Source organism: Ciconia boyciana, chromosome 5, assembly GCF_034638445.1.
Source record: "Ciconia boyciana chromosome 5, ASM3463844v1, whole genome shotgun sequence".
NCBI classification, from domain to species: Eukaryota; Metazoa; Chordata; class Aves; order Ciconiiformes; family Ciconiidae; genus Ciconia; species Ciconia boyciana.
This window is the reverse complement of record NC_132938.1, coordinates 26,448,585-26,470,899: the sequence shown is the minus strand read 5'-3', so window position 1 is coordinate 26,470,899 and position 22,315 is coordinate 26,448,585. Positions and strand designations below refer to the sequence as shown.

The 22,315-nt window shown below is 40.1% G+C and overlaps 1 protein-coding gene across 1 annotated transcript; it reads right to left on the bottom strand.

The window, feature by feature from the left end:
- Positions 1–2,738: 2,738 nt before the first annotated feature.
- Positions 2,739–21,387, bottom strand: KLB (klotho beta). The gene is made up of 5 exons (XM_072862690.1): positions 20,604–21,387; positions 11,650–12,157; positions 7,656–7,924; positions 4,882–6,025; positions 2,739–3,100 (listed from the first exon to the last, which is right to left on the bottom strand). Exons 1-5 carry the CDS (start codon positions 21,339–21,341, stop codon positions 2,739–2,741), a joined length of 3,021 nt encoding a protein of 1,006 aa, XP_072718791.1. The 5' UTR covers positions 21,342–21,387.
- Between the last annotated feature and the right edge of the window lie 928 nt (positions 21,388–22,315).

The window sequence follows — 22,315 nt, the reverse complement described above, 5'->3', positions numbered from 1 at the left end:
TATCGGTCTCTGAGAACGTTCAGACTGAATGAAGTCTGACGGTTTGGAAACCTCATGCCGGTAGAGTGTGGACCTAGTGTATAAAGCCATGAGGTGCTAGTTTTAAATCACAGCATTAAGAAATCACAAAAGCATTGTTCTCACAGAAAGGAGACTAGTGTTCTTTCACATCCTTTCAGAACTTCAAACTGCAAAAACTGATTTCTGTGTACAATTTCTGGAGGGGAATTCAGACTTGTGATGGCAGAATTTGAAGTGGATTAAAACCAAAACTGGAATCAGTAGAACCAGATCTATAAGACCATTTAAACTAAATACAGAGACAGAAGTAGTCTGAAAATGCAATGCTTTAGCTGTATTGCTCAATTAAGAAAACCAAGGACTTGACCTCAGAGTTCAGGCAGAGCTTATTGCCGAGTTTCACCAACAGTGGTTTGTGTCATCTGGGGATATAGCTCTGGTTTTTTCTTGGTTACTAATCTTGCCACGTAACAACATCTAGTTGGGATTTTGTGCTATTTCTGTGCTATGGTAAAATCGACAGTCACTTGTTACATTCAATTTTGAAAAAAGATTCACAGAAAATACTGGGATAGTGCAGAAACACACTTGGCAACAAGTGGCTAAAGCTTAATATTGAGGAAAGCATCTATGCATGCCTAAGAAATTCAGAAGATTGCCCAAAGCACCCACTTGCATTATTTTACTGAGTTCAATGGGTGTGTGGTACCAGTGTCTCCGAGCCTGGAAAAGTAGCAGTGCTAAACTGCAGGTGTGGACTTTGTACGTGGCCTGCTTAATGTTTTTAAGATTGGTTCTTGCGCTGTTGGAATTGTGCGGCTAAGGGAGTCTTCCAAACTCTGTGCTCGCACAATGCCCAGGAGGAGTTTCCCTGTAGTGTGCTTCAGTTTGATTCCCCAGTTGCTGTGAGTGATAGCTCATCAGTGTCTTTGGGTGATGGAAGGATGCACACACCTCTAACACCTGTGCTGTTTGCTGCGCTGGTGGAACATTTCATAGTGTGAAATGGGCCAGAGTCCCTCATCATTTCAGTAGTACTTAACTTTTGAATTAATGAACCTTCTGTGATGCTGACCAATACTTCAAATATAATGGAGAAATAGTCTCATGCATTTATGAACTGAGACTCAAGGTTGGGTCGAGTATTGCGAGTTTGGGGTTCAGCTGATGGCACATATCCTTGAAGTAGCACTTGCATAAAGTTTCTAGTAGTCTGCGTGTAAGTGGCCATAACGCTTTATCATTTATGTTCTCATTTACTTTTATCATAATACATTATAATTCACCTTGTGCTTGATGCTATCTTGTCCGTTCAGATGCAGGTGGAAAACAATGTGTTTATACGCCTCATCTCTTCAGAAGCACTAGGGTACAGATAAAGTGCGTCTATCTGTTTTGGGGACCTTAAGCCTGAAGTAACTAGCTTCTAATGGGAACAGGTTGGGGCTTTCACTGTGTCTTGAAAGCGGTAGCAGCCACTGGAAAAGAAGGCTATAAAGTCGAGGAAGGCAGTAGGAATTTAACTGATGCCTTCTTGCCCTTCTTTCCATTTCTAGAGCAGCTTCCCTGCCCCTCTCCAGAGGTGCGTGGTACCTGCCTGGGCAGTGGTGATCTGAGCATGCATTTTGATGCCATGACTGAAAAGGCTGGCCAGTGTGAATTTTAAATGATGGTACAGTTCACAGGAAAAAATTGGGCTCATTTTGAGATGACCAAAACCAGGCCAAGGGAAACCTCTGGGTTTGGTCCCTGAAAAGTTTAAATGAGATTAGCAGGTTCATTTATCCTTTAAGAGCATTATGCCTGGGTTGGTAGCTTTTATTTAATGCAGCAATAGCAATAAACTCCTCTCATGGTTTTATCCCACCCATGGCTTGCACTGGCACTTGACCAGAGATAAGATGATAATATATATTTATTTCTATGAAAAAGTGCAATTCAGAATTATATTAATCACTCTCTTGAATAGATTAATAGTTACTATTTATTTTGATGTTCTCTGCTAGTAAAAATTTTTACGGCTGCCCCATTTTGGAGATGAAAAATAGTGATTGTATATTATTTTGACTTGTCTCCTGTGGGTCCAGTTACATTTGCTTAAAATGTTAACATCTGATCTGTACTTCACCCACCGTGTGAGAGATACAGGTATGTTGGTCGAGAATGGAGTTAACCTGGATTTGTTCTTTTAGAGGTATCTTCAGAAGCTGGCCCAGCACATTTCATTCTTGGTGTTGTACTTAGGTGAAAGTTTGTGGGTTTTAATAACACTTTTATTTGTAAACCCTAACAACTGCTGTTTCATGCTCAACAACATTCATAACATGAATATACATCACAAGGCGCGTTGGTCCAAAGAGGTTCATAGAAAAGTGCATATCGGTTCTCACAGCTTACTATCTCTTTTCAAGTCAAACTGTTTGAAAGGTTATTCCAAGGCACAGGAGAGTAATAAAATTTACTTCTTTTTTTTTTTTTAAATAGATGAATTTTACTTCTACATACAGAAGGCGGATAAAAGTAATTTCACCAGAAAGAAATGTTGTCATAGCTCTTCTTCCTGTGCATACAATTACTTTCCATTTTCCAACAAAATGCTTGGTGCGTATGACTGGAGTGACTCACGTAGTGCTTTTCTACAGTCGTCTGATCTGCATCATCCTCTGTAGAATGCAAACAGTGATGGATCTCACTTAAAGTGGGCTTGTGCCCCATTTTTAAAATGAAACACAGATGCGCTGGATGCTTTTTGCCCTAAAACGTTTTCTTCTTTTTCTTTTGTGAAAAACAATAATGGTTAAAAGCAAGATAAGGGTAGAGAAAAGACAGCAGGCAAAGAAGATTAACGGCTTCTTCTGAGAAACAAACAAGCAGAAGCTACACTGCTTTTCTTGGTTGGGGGGATCGCAGACTGAATAGTCAGCAGGAAAGCCGTTGTTGCTTATCAGGTTATTGTAAAATTTTATTGAAGGCTTTCCTTTTGAATCAGAAGTGAAGAATCCAAATCGGGGCTTAGATTTTTCCTCAGTCAGCTTAAATGCATAGTAGCCTTTAATCTTGACTTTATCAATGTGGTACGCTGTGAAGGGGGGGGAAAAAAGAAATAAATGTTGTTAATAAAACCTTGCATGACCTGCAAACCTGGTAACTAGTTCAGATTTCAAAAGATTAATCTATCAATTTAAAAAGCATAATTGCACCATAAAATATTTACACTTACTGCTTCTAACAATACTCAACTCCCACTGTCTTAATTAAGTAGGAACAGTGCATCATTGTTTTAAAAAAAAAGTTAGAATTTAGGAATTTTCTGGACCTACTCTGTGAAAGCTGGATTTGAACAGGGTGAGAGCTGGGAGCTTGCTCTCCTGGGAAAAGCCAGGTGCTGCTCTTCACTGAACCCAGCTGCGATGACTAAGGAGCAGCAGCTGCTCATCTGTGCCATCAGAGGAACTGTCTGAAAATTCCTGCCCTGCTCCAAACCCAGCTGCTCATGACTATGTCATACTGCTGCATACAAGTGTTGGGTGAAAATACTTTAATGAAATAATAAATAGCAGTCCTTGGTGAGTAAACATCTCTCCAAGTCATGTGTAAGCAGAAAGTATAGTGGGGGATGTGACCCAGATTAAGCAAGAACATTGTAAATTGGAGGGATCTTTCTGTGAGTACTATAAAGTATCACGCTATCTGAAAATTAAAATGGGAATATATGATGAAGTGCCCTTTAAACAACCTTTTCCTTTAATAACTTATTTCCTTTAATAATTTATTGTTCTTTTGTTTGCAATGTGAAATTAGCATGGAAAATAAGTCAGCAAATGCTCATTAGTCCTATAGTAATTGAGAAAGAGCTAAGCACTGGAGGGCGAATGGTCTGTTTCTTGTCAGTGTCTAAAAGTAATCTGAAGCCATGCTTAGCTGTGAGGAAGACCTGTCTCATTTTTTATGTAGCTAGCTCCTAGACAGGAGAAACCAGGATACGTAGACTATGTGTGGGGACAGGTGCCTCAGAAGAGCTTTCAGACGCCCCACGTCCTGATCGGGAAACTCGCTAGTGCTTGCCAATAGGGAATAGCGAGTGCAAGGACTCGTTTTGGCTGTATGGTTCAGGTACCAAGGCCTTTCTGGTATCCTGTGCCTTGCTGCTTCCCTTTTAACATTTGGTTGGAGGAAGAGGGGTGGGAGGGGTGAGGTCCCTGCAGCGTTTCTCATACAACACACTATTGCTGAAGATAATTGCCTTGAACATTTTTGTCCTCTACCTCCATAATTGTTACTAATTTTTCTCTAAAGTGAAGAACTAGATTTCTGTAGGTGCACAGGAGAAAGCAACTAGTGGAACAGGAACTAGAGTTTGACTCTCCCTTCCTCCTTAAAAATCTGGTGACCTGCTGTATTTCTTCTGTATGTCCCTCCAGGTCTCCTTGAACTTGCTTGTGTTTTCCTGTTCAATGACTCTAGTTCAGCAGCAAGTAAGGAGGCTCCCACCTTTCTTTGTAGAGTAGAAATTAGAGTTGTCTCTTGGGAGTTGTTAGTCTGAAGTGCCATCTCCTACTAACTTCTGAATAACTCCTCTGCTGTATATGCATGTCCAGATGGCTTCTCACGTGGTTTAAACTGGAAGCAGCTGTGGCTGCGTTTCACGTGGGGCTTGATGCCCTTGCGTTGTGTTGTACCTGCCCTGAGCGTGCCTGCAGAATCAGGCCCCTCAGGAGTCTGAACGCTGATGGCCGGTTCCTGCATCTCAACCAGAGCTGCTTGCTCTGTCTGGGGCAAGTCTTAGGTGCTTGCTTAAGGAATGCCTGGGTCTGTGCCATGGAAATGGCTCTGGGGAACTTGAATCTATCATGTACTCACCTTTTAAAACCTCTTGTATGTATTTTCCCAAGTAATAATTTCTAAGTTCATCATTGTCTAAGGACTGGTCATCTATTCCGTTTGCTGTGATGTAAATATCGATGTCACCGTAGGTTTTTTTAATCCACTTGAGAACTTTGCGCAGTCCCCAAGGCACCACTGCCAAGCGGGAAGGGGAGCTCAGGCAGGTGATATCCTGCAGAAACTGGATGTCACGATCAAATTCATACTGGCTCCCATTCTGAGGTTCGTGAATCACAAATCTGGTGGTGAAATGATTCAGTGCGTAAAAGTCAGCTGCACCTTTGACGAGCTGCTTTTCCTCGCTTGTGAAAGATGGCAGCAAAGAGTACGAGAGGCCTTTTTTGTTTTTAAAGCCAATGTATTCCCTCATGGTAGCTGGATAGTCCCCAGTCTTAAATATGGGATCGGCAAACCAGCCTATTTCAAACTGAAGAAACCTGTTGGCAGCTTTTGAATGAGATTCAAAGTAGGGGTTGGCAGGCTCAGCCCAGTCCGAATGCAGGGACAGGGACACTTTGCCATACTGAAAGGTCCGGAACTGCTCATCGTATATTTTCCAGGCCATGGCATGTGCTAGTAATAAATTGTGTGCTGCCCGGTATGTATCATTGCTGCTCCTATTGTAGACATTGCTTAGCCGGTTAGGCTCGTTTATTGTAATCCAAAGTTTAACCAAATCACCAAGTTCCCGAAAACATAAGGCAGCATAGTCTTGAAAAGCGTAGGCAGTAGACTGGTTCAACCATCCTCCTGTCTGCAGCAAAGGACCTGGCAGGCCTAGGTAGGCGTGAGTTGGATAATATAAGGTGACCATGGACTGAACATTGAGTTTCAGTACTTCGCTAATCACACATCTGTAATACCTAAGAACTTGCCTGTTGACCACAGACAAATCTCCGTTGGGTAAAATTAGGGACCAGTCAAGTGCAAATCTGTAATGGGTGACTTTCATTTTTTCCAGGAGGTCAAGTTGCTTTTTAATACTGACAAAATCCGTGCACTGTGCTGGTCGGGTTTTTAGCTTCACCCCTTTAACTTTGTGCAGGAGCCCGTCTCCCGTGACGTTCCAGAGGTACAGGCTGGAATCGCAGAACTGCGGTGAGGAAGCCACGGATTCTGCCTGTGCAAATAAAAATGGTATGTTACAACGGAATTTAATTAAATGAATGCCTGCTTGTAGTCTGCATTTCTGCCTGTGTTTGGCTGTAGGATTACTGCTGGATGTCAGAAGGTCCCGCTTAGATGCTCCAAGGGGAAGAGGATAACCGACTCACCTATATGGGCTTTGTCTGTGCTAGCGGTTGTCTTACCATTATGATCCTTCAACTACGGAAAATATTAAAATTGCACTCTCTATTCAGCTACACACTGGCATTTGCCCTGCCACCAGCCTACACGGCTTATGTTTTCACACAGATACACCTCCCGGACCGAGGTCACTCTGTGGTCATGCAAACAGCAGTTCTCGGGCAGCTGGCAGGAGCGCGGGGTGGTAAGAACAAGCACCGGGGGGTATACAAGGCAGGCACGGATTATTTTGGCACTGCTGCTGAGATCAACCTTGTGAAACTGTGGCATAGTGTTCCCTGGTCTTACTGGTAGTCCTTCGGCCTATGTAAACATCTGACACAAACAGCTTGTAGTGTTTAATATCAGTTCTATCTTTACTATCATCTACTAGTTAACAAGGTTAGCACAGGATGTATCCTGTGTAGCACAGGATAATTTTTTACTATTCCAATTTTTTAAAAGATTTTTTTTGGTAGGATTTGTGATACAATAAAGTGAAGTTCAAAATATTTAGATTAAATCTGATTTTTTAAAGAAAATGCACTTTTTCATGCTGTATATTTCCTTAGAATGATTAACAAAGTATATAGAAGCTTTACTTTTTTTTTTCTTATGGTTGTCAGTGAACAGGTTAAATTACAGAGTTTTGCTGTTATTTTTTGAGGCTGATGTTGGTCATTGGACTATCTTTCTATATGCGATGACAAAAAGAGTATCCCAACACTGGCTGTACATATGGTTAGCTTATCTACCACATTTACAGTAGAAACAGATGCTGTAGGAACCAGTTTGGAAAAAAGGTAGTATGATGTGTTTTCAAACGTGAGCTCAGATGATAAAGGCCATATGTGCTGATGTTGGTTATTTTCATCTGTGGTGTAAGTCTTTTTAAAGAACAGCTTGTTACCCACTTGTCTAAGTGGCACTTAGAGCCAGGCTCAACGCAGGAATCTGTTTCTGCCTTGTTCAGTAGCTTTAGACGAGACCTCGAGCCCATGGGTAGCTCTGCTGCCACCAGCGTAACCACCTTGTCCCTGCCCTGTGCCACCCTCTCCGTCGCGCTGTCGTAGGCATCCCTATGGCCACACTGCGAACTGGATTGGGAAACTCCCCTGGTTGAAAAAGAACCCAGGAACAATTGGTTGGGGGTCAACTTCTTGGTCTGAAATTTTCTGCCACGTGCAGATGCAAGCAGAGGGAAAGCGAGGGAGGGCCAGCCTCGGAAGGGCTCCTGCAGAGGGGTCTGCGGCTGCAGGAGCACCCAGCACTCTGTGACTCGCTCACCCGAAAACCTGTGAAGTACCTAAAATTGAACCTATGCAATTATGGCTAGGCTTAACTTCTGTTTGCAGCGTGCGTTGAGATTCCTGAATGAAAGGTGCTGTACACAGTCATTTATTCACGCAGTAAAGTGGTTGATCACTCTGCATCCAGCGCTCTTCCCAATATTTTATGCTTACCTTGAGAACAGACTCGGTGATACCCCAGGAGAAGTCACAGGAGAACTGAGCTTGCAAGCTTGGGGTAGACTCCCTTGGGAAGAAGCCATTTTCTCGTATGATCTGTTTATAATAAAGTGCAGATGACTTGGGAATCCTTTCCTTTTTTTCGCTTTTGAAATCTACGTAAAATAATCCACGCCTGATGTTGTAAGCATGTTGCCATTCAAAGCCATCAAGGAGTGACCAGGCTGTGTAACCAAACACATCTATGTTGTCGTATTTAATAGCTGTGTAAGAGAAAGTAACATCCATGAGTCTTATATTTAGGACTCTAACATATATACGGGATATTTATGAGAAAGGTCTATTCACTTTGAAAATCTTGAGGGTTTTCTCAGCACTCATAGGGTTATTGGCCCATTGTAATTCACTGCAAAACTGTGCCAGATGTTATATATCTTAGTCCTTATTCATTGAAAAAATACATACATCACTAGTTCCTTAAGAAATTAAGTTACTGTAGGATGCTTTATTTCTGCTCTGAGCAAACATGAAATATTACACCACATCCAGAGTTTAAGTTGCATTTGATGATTTGCAGGTAATATATACCAATAAAATTAGAGAATCATGACTAAAAATTAAGGGTGCAACAGTTGATCATCTAGTTTGTGACTTTGTATTTGTCATGAAGCTAAAACTCTCTACCTTTATTTGAAAGATCTCTGCAAGCTCTAACATTTAGGAATGTCTATTCAGCTTCTAAATTGAAAAATTAAATGTGTTGGTATGGGACATGTAATGACTTTAGAAGAAGCTGGGTTGATGAACCCAGAGACTGAAGTGCTGGATTTATTCGCAGAACGGGTGCAGCACATGCATGTTTCTTCAATCTTAATGCCCTTCCACCTTGCAAAGAAGTATACATATAACATATGAGAAAGATGACAAAATGACTGCTTTCTCAAATGTGGAACCCAAGTCACCACGGAGGGCAGCAGAACTTCCAAAGCAGCTTCTCACTGGACACCAACTAGCAACAACGTTCGATACCCACCTACAGCGTGTGCCAGCTGGCAGCCTGGAAGAAAAAGTCCAAACTCCATGCTCCGTCATGTTAGCTGCCTGTCGCCAGCTTTAAGCTAGGAAATAATGCAGGATAACTCCTCACGTTAACCTTATAAGGGCTGGAATATCAAGAGCAAAACAGTCACCAAGTGGGGTTACTGAGGATTTTGACACGGACAGACGGACAGCCATATTTTACCTGTAGTCCACTGAGAGTAAGCCAAGGAATAAAGATAAGTACTCCGATTTAAAGCTCTATTCTCACCCAGCATGGCTTTGCCTTAGTTTCTCAGGACATGGCATTTTGCATAATTTTATATTTCCACTGAACTTCTTTGCCTTAGTCACACCATGCTGCAACTTCAGCAGGAGACGGTTTTGCACAGTACTTGTATTCATGCAGCAGAGTAACAAGGTACCCAGCAGTTCTGTCTTAGTCAAGCATATTTTACTAGCTGCTGGATGAAGAAATCAGAAAGCCCAAGAGCTTGCAATGTAAGTATATGAGAAGCTGATAGACAAGGCCAGAATACTGGTAAGGAGATGAGAGAATGTAATGAAGCAACACCATGGCATGTGTTTTCAAGAAAAGCAACTTCTAAATATTGGGGAAACCATGGGACAAAAAATGTCTGAAAATATCAATTGCAAAACGCAGAGGTGGAGAATGATGAAGAGATAGGCCAGAAGGGCCTTGCAGGTAAAGATGAGTACTTCATGTCTGCAGTGAGGAAGGCTGAACAAATGGAAGCAGACATATAGGGACAGCATAAGTGACAACTGAGAAAAAATATTTTTTTCTAGAAGCATATTGAATGGATGGGGGCTAAGTTTAATTGTCAGAGCAAAAGATGCTGCGGTACTCGAGATGGTGCATGCCTAGATGAGAATTTTTGTCTGTTTAAATGGGTAGAGTAAAAAGCACTATTTTATCTATATTTTGTGGTAAGAAGAATTAATAGGCGGGTGATAGGTAGAGATCCTGTGGATCAGCGTGAGAGCACGTTTGTAGCGTTGTCTGCAGTGACAGTGAAAGGAGAGGGCAGAAACAGAAGTCAGGATCCTCGCTGAACATTAGAGTGGGGATGAGAAAATCCTCCTAAAAACCAAGGGGGTGGCTGGGGGCAGGAACAAGGGGCTGAAGGTAGGAGAGGTCAGGAGTTAATTAAGCTCCCTGTGTCACCCCAGAGGTGACATCCACGCAAGCAGATCTCAGGGCATTTCTGTGTCCGCTACAGGTGGAGCCTTGGAGTCCTTCTGCAGAAGTAATAGTTTCAGTATTGACAGGCGTACGCATGCCCCTAAGAAGCTGTGGTTTCGACTGCATCCTTGTCTCATAATCGGGTTCAGTTCATTGCAATGGTGATGTTATACATCACGTAGTTTTGTGACTCACGGTACTGTAAGACACAGACATACAGTACCAAGTTTACAGCACTCTCCTTGAACGCACACACACATGAAGTGTAGCTCCTCATAGCCTATTACATGTTACCTTAACAGCCACCATCCCGTTATATGTTTTGAGGTTAACACGACCTAATTGATTTTGCTGCAAACAGCAAATTTATACCTGACTTCTCTGTAAGTAAAAATCTGAAAATATGTTCCAAATGTTGTTCCTGATCAGACAAATTAAAGTTTGCTTCACAAAAAATGCATCAGTTAACAGATAATCCTGTATTTTGAAGCAGAGGTTGAAGTATCTGCATACATAAAAATGTAGATGACAATTCTTGAGAAGCAGTTATTGGTCGAACATTGAACAAGTATTTCAGAAGTGTGAATCCATGGATGGTTATTACAGCCAGGTCTGCTGTAGAGGATTCAAAAAAAGAACACACTATGGATTTTCTTATGTATGCATCCTGAAATCTACCTGTTCCACACCTCCCAATCCAGGCCTGCACCTAGACTTTCCTGCTGTGTCAAGGCAGTATTTAAAATACCGTAAACCAAATACTGGAACGTAACCTCCTCAAAATCTGGAAAAGGCAGGACATATCGCATAGTTGCGCTATGTGAAGTTTACAATTTGAACCAACTTTAAATATATCTGGATAATCTTCATTAGGAGCTTAAATGTTTGTTGGTGATACAGTACTTCCTGACTTGGTGTCAGAGTAAACAATTACTCGTGTTTTCCCTTTTTTGAGGGTAAGAAAGGTTTTTGTAAAGGGATGCGAGCCATCCCATCACTGCAGCATGGCACCAGCAGCGGGGCAGCCTGCTGGGAGGATGGCTCTCGGGACCAGCAGCTGCCCCTCTCCCAGCACCGCACCTACAAACTGGCTGAGGGGGAAAAGAAATACTGGTTTTGCAGAGGCTTTAGGTACGAACGGCATTTACATTTCATACAAAATGAAATATTTTGCCTTCAGAGAGCACCCCTGTATGCTAGCTTTATGAAGGGAAAATACAAAGATTAAAAGTGTGTCTTTAGAACATATTATCTCTGTTTGGCATGTAATAATCCTGAAGAACAATCGCCCTTCTCCTGCTGATTTCCTTCATGCATTTTACTTTGGAGTAGGATGCCAGCGTGGCAATGACAGCCTGTAGTCACTGTCTTGTTTTCCTGCTGTCAAAATATGTACCTGCACAAAGGTTTTACAGCTGGGCTACCAGCAGTGAAAAGTGATATCCAATGGATTTGTTTTCATTAATTTCTGACTCAGTTTTGCACTTATTTAGTTTTAAAATCCAATGCAGATGTTGGACTTTAGCTTTCTGGGACAGGGACTATGGGTTTCTTCTGTGTTTGTACAACACCTAGCACCAGTAGATCCTGATCCATGACTTGTACTCATGCAGTATACGTAATTAATAATTAACTTAGTTGCCATTATCTCTTTTAAAAAAACGATTAAATCATTACAGAGCTAAATATCAAATGATCTTAAAAAGCCCTCAAAAAAATCCAACAACTAACTTGTTCACAAACCTTGTAAAACCTTATTAATGAAGTTTTTCATCATGTAGATGGCTGTGGTGTCATCTGTTTTCACATGGCTGTCAGTGAACCAGCCATTCTCTGCAATCAAGATTCGAGGACTGTTGTATTCCAGTTTAATCCAGTTCAGTACTTCCCTCAAATTGAGTGACAAATTTTGTCCCATTTTTGGTAGAGTGCTTGGAGGTTTAAAGTTATTAGGACCAAAGGAAAATGCAAAGAAGTCAGCTGTTCCCTTTATGTAGTTTTTCTCGTCCTCAGTAAAGCGTGGCAAAAATGAGAATTCATTTTTCAGTTCTTCTGGATAATCGCCGTCCCCATGGATGGGTTTAGCAAACCACCCGAGTACTCTCTCCATAGACTGCTGACATTTAGAAATGTCCAAAGCATCCTCTGATTTGTTAGGTTCGATCCAGTGGGATCCCAATACTATGGACATCATCCCCTTCTGATATGGTTGAAAGCGTTTTTTGTAATTATGCCAAACTTTTGCATGAGCCTATGAGAGAAAAATAGCATTAAATTGTAACTCTCTAATAAATCTCCATGTGTGTTGGCACCTAGACAGGCAGGTCGCTGCATCTGATTCACTGCAGACTTCTATAGAAATATTAACAAACAGTTAAAGCACGCTAATTACCCTACACAGTTGAAATGGACAACGACTGTCATACTGCAAGGTACCTTGAGATGATGGTAATGCTCAGTATCTCATGTGCACTGTTCCTGTGATACATTAGGGCTGTGGCTTTTTGCCTTTTAACATAGGCCTACATTTCACGCGAGGTCCCAGCAGGGATGTGAATAGCTGTTACATGGACGCTTTGGGACTAAACAGCTGTTGATGATGGGATTTGAACTCCGTGATCTAGACGGTCCCATCTAGCTCTTTGTCAAGCAGTGATTGCTAATACCGTTAAAATTTTAAACCATTCTTACAATTGTTCCATTAAGTATGCATCTCAAATGATGTTTTCTTTGTCAGTGTTGGCTCTGTGCTATTTACTGCTCTGTGTATGGGGGTTACCTTGGTTTACTCTGATCAAACCACGTCCACCTCATCCCTCTTCTTGGGATACACTTCCATTTGTTTTAGTTTGGCCTAATCATATGAGTAAGTGTTCAACTTCTGATATCTGCACAGCCCCTAAATGTAAAAACTTGGAGAAAGGACCCAGCTGCAAAGTTTGAACCCAAATGCCAAGTTGACCAGTTCTGTGTAAGAATTTTGATCCAGGATTTTAGTTAATTTCTTCTTTGAAGCTGCTATAATAATAATTTTTCTGACAGTACATGCAACAGGAATGAACCTTATTCATTTTAAGTAGAGAGCAACAACACTTTGGTTTTAAAAGGAAATTTGGCAGCAGTATCTCATAAGATCTATCGGGTCTGGCGTGTTTTAGTACTCATAATCGGCCAAATATTGACTGTGCTAGGACAGACAGAAGTTTTGCTATTCATGTTAGTGACAATGAAAGCCTACCTTGTATCACATCTTAATTCCATTTTTCTGATTATCATCATGTTTTAGAAAGCTTAACATTGTCACACACCAGAATTACCTTCAAATGTCATGTTGTTAATTACTTAAATAAGAGAATCCAGCAGTCAAAATTTACATGAGAAAAGGAATACCTGGGAGTCTGAGGAACCACTAGCATTGTCAGAGTCCCATGGAAAAGGGGAGAGCTAGGGTGTCAGAGAGGGGTGACTCTGGATCGCAGCGTGAAGCACACCAGAGGATCTGACACAGGGGAGGGGAGCTGACCTCTCCCAGCTGAGGAGCTGTCAAGTAACTCAGGGTTTACCTTATTCCTGAAGTGTGGCTTTATGCTCTTACGCTGGAAAGAAAATAACTGTTTGCACCCAGAAAAAACATTGAGAAGCGTTGTGAAACACTTAGAGTGCCGAGTTAGACCGACATCATTACCAAGCCAAACAGCATTGCTTACCTTTGACAATAATTTCAGTTAATTTATCTGGAAACACACAGCCTTGACAGTTTAAAAAAACAAAAGACCTGATGCCAGGTAGATATTAGGTTAAGCTAGGGAGTACCGAAGAATTACAGTTTGTGAAATTTTGTGTATCAGTTGTTTATGGTTTCTAAGGTCATGCTCGTAACATTTGTTCAAGGTCTGCCTTTGAAAATACTGATAAAGTAACATTAACCTTTGAAATGCAGGTTCTGTAGCTGAAAAAAGAAGTCAACAAAATCGTACTCATGAGGGAAATTGCAAGATACAGTTAAAATATTATAAAATGGATTTCTTACTGGTCTCATCAGAAAATTTAAGTGGCCAGTGCCACCTCCTCAGTTACCCTCACTGTCCTCTCCCAAAGGTCCCTCCAGCCCAGAATGGCTCGTGGGGTCAGGCTTGCTTTGTTCTCTGCCTCTAGTGATTTCTCACCTAGTTAGTATATTTTTTTTCCCCAGACACAGGCTACTAACACCACTGTTTAATCGGAGGTATATGGTTGCGTTGGCTCAACAAGAAAAACCCTGCTGAAGTCAGCTGTATTATGCACAGTGCCAAGCAGCATGACAATAGCACCAGGTAAATCTTAGCAATCACACATTTCTAGGTGAAGTAGAGAAAGATGGCTTTGCCAAAACCCATCTAATTAGAATGCATTATTGACAGGTAAAAGACAATAAGCGACAACTCATCGTATTCATACGCACCTTCAAGAGGTTGATTAGAAGAAAGTAAAGTTACTATTAAAAATATTGTCTCCAGTAGAGAATACAGGCACAGGTATAATTCTACAGGACTAGACCGCAAGTACAAATAAGTATATTTAATATGAGTCAAGATAGGATCCCCATACACAACTTCATATGTGTCACTAATGACTCTTAATTCTGAAGGTTAACTCTATCGAAAAAAAATTGTCACTCTGTCTATAGCAAGGGTTTTTACAGACGTAGTAGTAGACACAATAGCATTTGCTTGCCTATAATTCTGTTGTGAGTTGTTAATTATCTGTAAAGCAGCTTAATATTCTCAGATGGAAGGTGTTCACTAAGTGCAAACTATTGTTGATGGAACCAACTGATTAATATGATTTGTTTTGTAAGACCACCTTTGAAACAAACATCAATTTAAAAGCTGTATCATACATCAAATTGACTATTTTGAGTAAATCTTGACTAATCTTTTTTCAGTTAGAGTTTAATCCCTAATCTTTCACTTTCCTTGTTAGATCAAGGACAAATGTCAAGGCTAAGTACACAGTGAAAGCAGGATCAATATTGTGTATTTATTCTAGATACATATGATATTAATTTCAGCATATTTTCTTGGTATTAATACAGAAATTATTCTATAGACTTGAAAGTCACAGAGAGTGCTAAGTCAGTTAGTATTAACCCTGTAAAAAGGCCAGATAAGTCAATTTAATAAAATTAAGACAAGAGTATTGTTCTCCTCTCTTCTTGAAATAGTCTCATACTCCTCCAAACTCTGATCCTGTAATTTATCATGTACATACGCAAAGAGCTTACTATTGAAAGACCAATACTTTCAAATTCTTAAGATATGTTAAAGTCAAGCAATTTTCCTTGAATGTCTTGGGAATGAGCACACAAAACAATGTCAGGGGTATATGGAGTTATTTTAGTGTGCTGGAGAGCAAGAACATTTAGGAAAACTACAATTTAAAAAATGCTAATAAAATGATTCTGGCTTTGTGTTTAATTGTTTGGTTTTAAAACCATGAAGAGCTAGAATACGGAGTCTGATGATGATGGTGTTAAACACCACTTTAGAAGAAGGGCAGGTGTGTGTGGTTTATTTGGAGAGTATTTTTCAGTTCAAAGCCCTTTTGGTCTGTGGCAAAGATGCCACGTAGTCAGTAGAGCTAAAGCCCTTATTTTGCAAACTGACTCTGAAGCTCAATCCTTGAGAAGGAAAAAAGGGGTCTTGAGATGTAGGCAACTAAATTTCTAAGAAGGTGGTTTGAAGGCTTTGTTAGGTCTTTGGTCTGTTAGGTGTTAGGTCTAAGAAGGTGTTTGAAGGCTTGTGGTTTGAGGCTTTACTAACAAATTTGTTGTATGCTAGCTGTCTTGCATTTGGATTGTGTTTTTCCTGATGATTTCCAAGAAGTGTAAGAAAGCTAACCTGAAAATAACAAATCATATAAAAAAAGTGTAAATCAGTGCTGAATTTTACATCATCACTGATGGCTACTGCTGTTTGAAAAATCTTCCAGCAAAGACATTTACAAGCATAGACAATTCTGCTGTCCACCCTAGAGCTGTACTTGATGGAGACAGATTTCCCTCCTCCTGCAAGAAATACGGGCACTGGTGTAGATTCATCTTTCTAGATCCTGAGGAAAGAAGGCCCCTTTGGAGGAAGGGAAGAAAGTGTCTGGTTGGACACAGAGATAAGAATTATTCCCCATTCATTCCGTGGAAATTTGTTTTTCAGGAGAATGAATTATGGGACTTCTCTGACACATGCTCATCCAACGATCCTAAAAGCAGCAGTGTCTACAGAGAGATCCTGGCATAGTGAGAGCTACTGAAGAGCTGGGAGTAATGCAGCTGGGCACAGAGATGAACCTGATCTGTGACAGATCCATATGGAGACACCATGTTTGAAAGGGAATTTATTGCCTTTTCCCAGTATATGATATGAAGGTGTGTCCATGAAGAAAATTTTGAGGGAGATCTTATTCTGACAGTTTTCTCCTGGGCTTTTCTGCCAGATGGAAGGGAGCGTGAATGATATTTAACAGGAAAAAAAAAATAAAAAAAATTCCCCTTTCTGCCTGTTAGGTAGCAAAGGCAGAACTGCCTGGAGGGCACTGATACAGAGGATGAAAAGAAGACAGCTTGGTTTGCAGTTTGTGATCTTTACAAACCTCAATCTAAGTACAAAAGAACATAACTAGATCCAGAGAAAATGGTAATAATATATCAGGTATATATCTCATTTAGCTCCATCCACAGCAGTTCATCTGCTTTATATTTTCTTGCTTCTTGTCAGATTTATTTGCTGTTAAATCAAAGAAATCAACCTAATTTTTCTGTGTGCAGTTTTTTCCTTCTCTGCCTCAGTATGACAGCTGCCTCAGGAGCAAGCTCATAGTTTTTGCATCTTAGTTGATGTGTCTTTCAAATGTCGCATGGCAAGTTACATGTTATCACTAATTGTTTTCTGATGTTGCTTTTGTGAAGTACAGTCTCCTTTAATGAAGAAAGGAGATACACTTTTGACGGCCACTCTCCCACTGGTATAAGATTCCACATGCTCCTTGTGTTAGTGGTAATGATCATACAGTTGCATACAGATTTATCTAAGTGAACCCTTTAGCAATTTATAATTGATAAGCGTCAAACTTCAAATTTCCTATTCATTTCCATGGAAGTCGTATCAGGTCCTTTAAAATGATCAGTAACAATTATTACCCTCTGTGTATGAAAAGCATACATAGTAACATGCAAATATGTTTTTTCAATTGAAATTTTGCATTCTTCTGTAGATTATTTTCCCCATGTGGATCTCCTAAGCACCTGCTTAGCAGCCTTGGCCTCTGCATTCACTAGCCCTCTCTATGGGTCTTGAATAGCAAGACCCATGTAAAAGGCAGGGCTGTCTCTTAAGTAGATGTATCTGGGGCATTCCCTTAAGAGGATGCAAGGCACAGAAGGAAAGCACTGCTGATACAGCATCTGCAATGCCTTGTGCTAGCCAACACCATAGGGCTCTGGGGCTTGATGAAGACAGACCAATGCTACTTTTGTTGAAAACCCTTAGTAAGATAATTATCTGCCTAATTACCTACCTGAATTCATTCACAGAAGCAGATCATTTTTTAATCAGTTCTAAAATGCATGGACTTTTTCCTTATGCCAGCCAATTATTTGAGTTTTAAGATGTTGGATTTCTTTAGTCTACTAAAATTGATAGTTTAAAATTAAGAGAAATTTCTTCAGCCCTCTTCTAGAGATGCAAAAATCTCCAGCAACTTTCAAACTGTTCTTACAGTAAAATAATCCAAAGTCCAAAAAAGCAGAGATTTATGGTTTGTTATATTGTTTGTGTGATTCTATGAAACTTAGCTTCAGTTTATGATTGATATATCACATAAAAGCACTCCTTTATATAAATGGTGATTAGTTCTCACAGCACTGCAACTGCAACAGCACACTGGTAAATTAAACTAAAAGTAGGACTCATGAGAGAGCCTCATTTAGTTTATCAAAAAGTACTACAAAAAGGCTTGAGAATTATTATTCGGCAATTTGCGGTGTAACAGAGTGGGGGCCAGACTAGTTAACAGATTAAACCTGGTTTTCCTGCTCAGCGTATTTCATGGGTGGACCTGGTAATGTACATAGGATGGCATGGACAATATTGTCTTTCAACAGCCTGTCCAAAAATGCTGCCCTGACAGGGACGAGAACATGGCTCTTCCTAAAGCCTCTGACATAAATGGGAATCTTTTCAACCACTTTAACAGGCTTTGCCTCACACTGCCAAAACCTGACATTTTTGTTGGTCTTTTATTTTTGGGAGGACATTTTTGGTTTGCAGTGGTAAGTTGGAAGGTAGCCACAATACAATGTCTGAGAAACTGATTTGCATATACCAGTCCTGAAATAAAAAGCCATGTCAAATCTCTTTAAAGAGAGATTCTTATAACATTCCCTGCGTCTCAAAGGGGAGACATTTCACAACATCTGAATCCTGATTGTGCATCAATACATTATATTAACATGGTATTGTCAACAATACTAAACTAACTGAACATTTAGATACCCACAAACATCTTTGAGAAAGATTCTGGCTAGTTGGCTTGAAATATATAATACCACCTATGACTTCTGCAGAATGACTGGTTTTAATTACATTTCATTAAGAAAAAAAAAATTATATATATGTAAGAAGAGTTGACTCATGTTGACTGGTACCTCAAGAGCTTCCATTCCACCTCCAACCCCAAACATCAAACTCTAGTTCCTCAAATACATTACAAGTTTGAGATTCTTCATTAAGACCTAAAATCTTCAGAAATTTTACAGTGCCACAGGAGAGAACTGCTAAGACATTAGGTAATGTTCATGGGGCTGTATGAAAGATACAACATGAAAATAATTTCTGCCCAGTTAATGGATTGTATGTTGCTGAAAGTCTCATTAACTCTTTCACTGAAGTGATTTATTTTTATACTCAGATTCACAGACTTTAAAACTAGAATCAACTATCAGATCAAGTCTGAGAGTTAAATAATACTGACCAAGGAACTTAGGTCAGTGATTTGTGTATCAGAGCCAGCTGTGCTTGGCTTCCTGGAACACCCGATTGATTCTTCAGCAGAGGCATTGCCCTCCGTGTGCTGTGTGCTGTTTACATGGATTTTACAGAGTGGGAAAATGCAGAGACTGCCTAGTTGGTACCCCAGTTTTGACTGTGCCATTCAGAAATGAAGGCAAGAAATGCTACAAACTTATGTTGTATCTTTTATGTGTATTATATCAAATATATTTTATATAGCACTTCAAAATAAAAAGAATGATTGAGCATCTGTTCTGAGATGCTTCACAAATCTCTATAGTTGAATCATTCTTGTGTTAAGTCTGAAATCAGTTAGTGACTCAGGACGCTCAATGACTTTTCTATGTGTAAAACTTCTCTTGATGGCAGTGTGAATTTTCTGAAAAAGGAGGTTCTGCAGGTTCAAGCCCAGAAGCAAATGCAAGAAATATAAATGGTCAGTTACAGAATATTTTAAACTACTCTGGCAATTAAGTTTTTTCCCACATGCATACTTCTTTCTGTAGGACAAATACATTCAGATTTATTTGTTAATTATATTTATAATGTATGGAATTACATTTATAATGTATGGTAGGTAGTAGAAAAATCCTCTTTGTGACAGCTAGGAATAGTTTGAGCACGGGGAATTACACTAGGACAGTGACCTGTTCTGTAAAGTATTTTGAGCCCTACAGATGAAAAAAAAGCTGTATTGATATTAATTCTTATCTTAAACTGCTATTATTTGAAATTGTTTTAAATTATAGCAAGGGGAAATAAGAATATAAGCTCCTATGCACAGGAACTAGCTACTCTGTAGAATGAAATTAATAATCTATCAGAGGAGATATTGTAAACTCTGTAATGCTGTTGAGAATACCATGAACGTCTTGCACTTTCTCTTTAAGTCCTTAGTCCATTTCAGACTTCTCTTTTTGTCCTTCCTGAAGAAAGAATACCATGAACTGAGGACCCAGTACTGCAGCTGTTGAAGCTATTGGTCATGGGATCAAGCCTTTTGGATGTGTAATTCTGTAGAAGACAGCTGATAAATAAAGTAAGACTGACATAAAAATTAAAATGCTGAGAACATCAGGGAAATCATGTAATTTTTAAACTCTCAAATACTGAAGGGGACATTTGTTTTCTTCCAAACCCGAGAACTGCTGACCTTGCTATTTCAGCAATAAACATTTTGCAGTATGATCTTACGAAGCTAAAACTTTTTTAATATATATATATACTGTATTTATAGATACATACTCTATCGCTAGTGGAATTGATCCAATATGCAAATGTAAACTTTCATTTTAAACTAATAGATTTGTCATTTCAGTGTGGCCAAATGAATGGTCATGTCAGAGTTTTAACTAAGTGAAAAGAATAAAGAAGGAAAATCATGCTCTTTAATAGCCAGATTTTGTAGGCAAAACCTAGTTTAAATAAAGTATAAACAAGCACTTTAAAACAAATAATTACTGAGTCAGCTGTTGTGACAACAACAATAAAATCAACATGAGGATTAACAAAAAGACAGCCTTAGCTAAGCGTTATTTCTTGGTGTTTTCACATTCCTTGATTTTTTTTTTTAATTTTGATTACATGATTGATTCCTCCCATCATTTCCCATGGCGGTGCAAGATCAGTTTGTAAAATCTTACTCTACTGTACCTTGATCAAATTGTGTCCTACAGAGTAGACGGCTGTTATTTTCCCTCTCTCTCCAGGAGCATGAATACCTGTGCCATACCCATGCCAAGCAACTAAATACGGATTGTGGATTGTAATCCAGTACTTAACACGATCCCCAAAGGTCTGGAAGCAAAAGGTGGCATAGTCATTGAAGATATCAATTACTGATTCATTTTTCCATCCCCCATATTTTTCTTGTAGCATCAAGGGCAGGTCCCAGTGGTACAGCGTAACCACAGGGTCAATATTTTTGTAGAGCAGAGAGTCAATAAGGGTGTTATAATACTGGAGTCCTTTTTCATTGGGAGCTGCTACCACTCCAGTAGGAAAAAGCCTTGACCATGAAATTGAGAACTGGTAAAAAGTAACTCCCAAAAAATCCAGAGCAGACAAATCTTTGTCCAGCAAGGTGTAACTGTCACTGGAGGCATCTGTGGTGTCAGCACCCCTGAACTCCGAGTGGATGAAGCTGTCCCAGACGGAGGAGCCTTTCCCGTCCTTCCTCCAGCTGCCTTCCACCTGGAAAGCCCCCGTCCCTACACCCCAGAGAAACTCTTTGGGGAACGTGTCATACAAAAACATCTGTGTTTCACTCACGGGGCTGAAGTGGGGGTCCTTTTTCCACACAGATCTTCCCTCTCCAGCAAGCCCAGTAACCATCCTTATGAAAACTAACGTCCAGAAAGCAACAAATCTCTCCAGCTGTCGGCCACACATTATGCTGGTTTACAGTGCCAGTGTTAGAAGTCAGATTTCTTGCACTGACGCTGAAAAAAATCCATTCATTTGCTGGAGTCCCCGCTGTGCAGACTGTCTTCATTTGCCACGAACTGCTGGAGTGTCTTATCAAAGCTTCACTAAAAGCTTGTGATCGTAAAAGCCCTGTCAATGATTACCCTGAACTGTGAGACCTAAAACGGGTGAGAGAATGGCGTAATTTTTAGGGAGGTGGCCTCTGTATGAGCACTGAGACACCTAGCTGGCTTCTTACTGCAGGAAAATAGGTTGCCTGAACAATGTAAATGCTAGTAACTAATTTATCATTATTTAAAGCTCGGTCATTCGGGTGGGAGAATATAGGTGACAGAGGGTGCTAAGAAGCTATCGCATCCTTTATTCCTCGTGCAGAAATGTAATTCAGACTACATAGCCTCCAATTAAAAGGTGACTTATCCCATCTGTGTAATTGGATGGCTGGAAGGGCAGTGCATCATTCCTCAGTCCTGCCCTGCTCAAACATCCTATTTCTGCTGCAAAATTCTCCCTGGACTCGTGGGAAATTTTGTTGTGGACAAGAGATAACGCATATCCCACTAATTATATAAAAACGCAAAGCAAGCCAATATTTCTTTCGAACACATGCAACTGTTTTTCTATCCTATATAAAAGTCTGCTGTACAGCTCTACAGTACAAAATTAACAGGGGTCTGTTCCAGTCCTCAAGCAATTTCCCTGGATTTCTTCAAATAAACACAATTAGCAAAGGTAATCAGCCCTAGCAGTTATGCAATATCATTTCATCTTTTAACATATTTCAAGTTATAGCAAAACTACATGTGTTGAGATATAGTCAATTTACTCAATACAGTAAGACTGATGCCTGCCATTTTTGCTTTTCTGGAGGTAGTCATATCAAGTGTATCCACACGTAGACCACAGTTGCTGAAGAGATTTGCAGAACAAGATAGCAG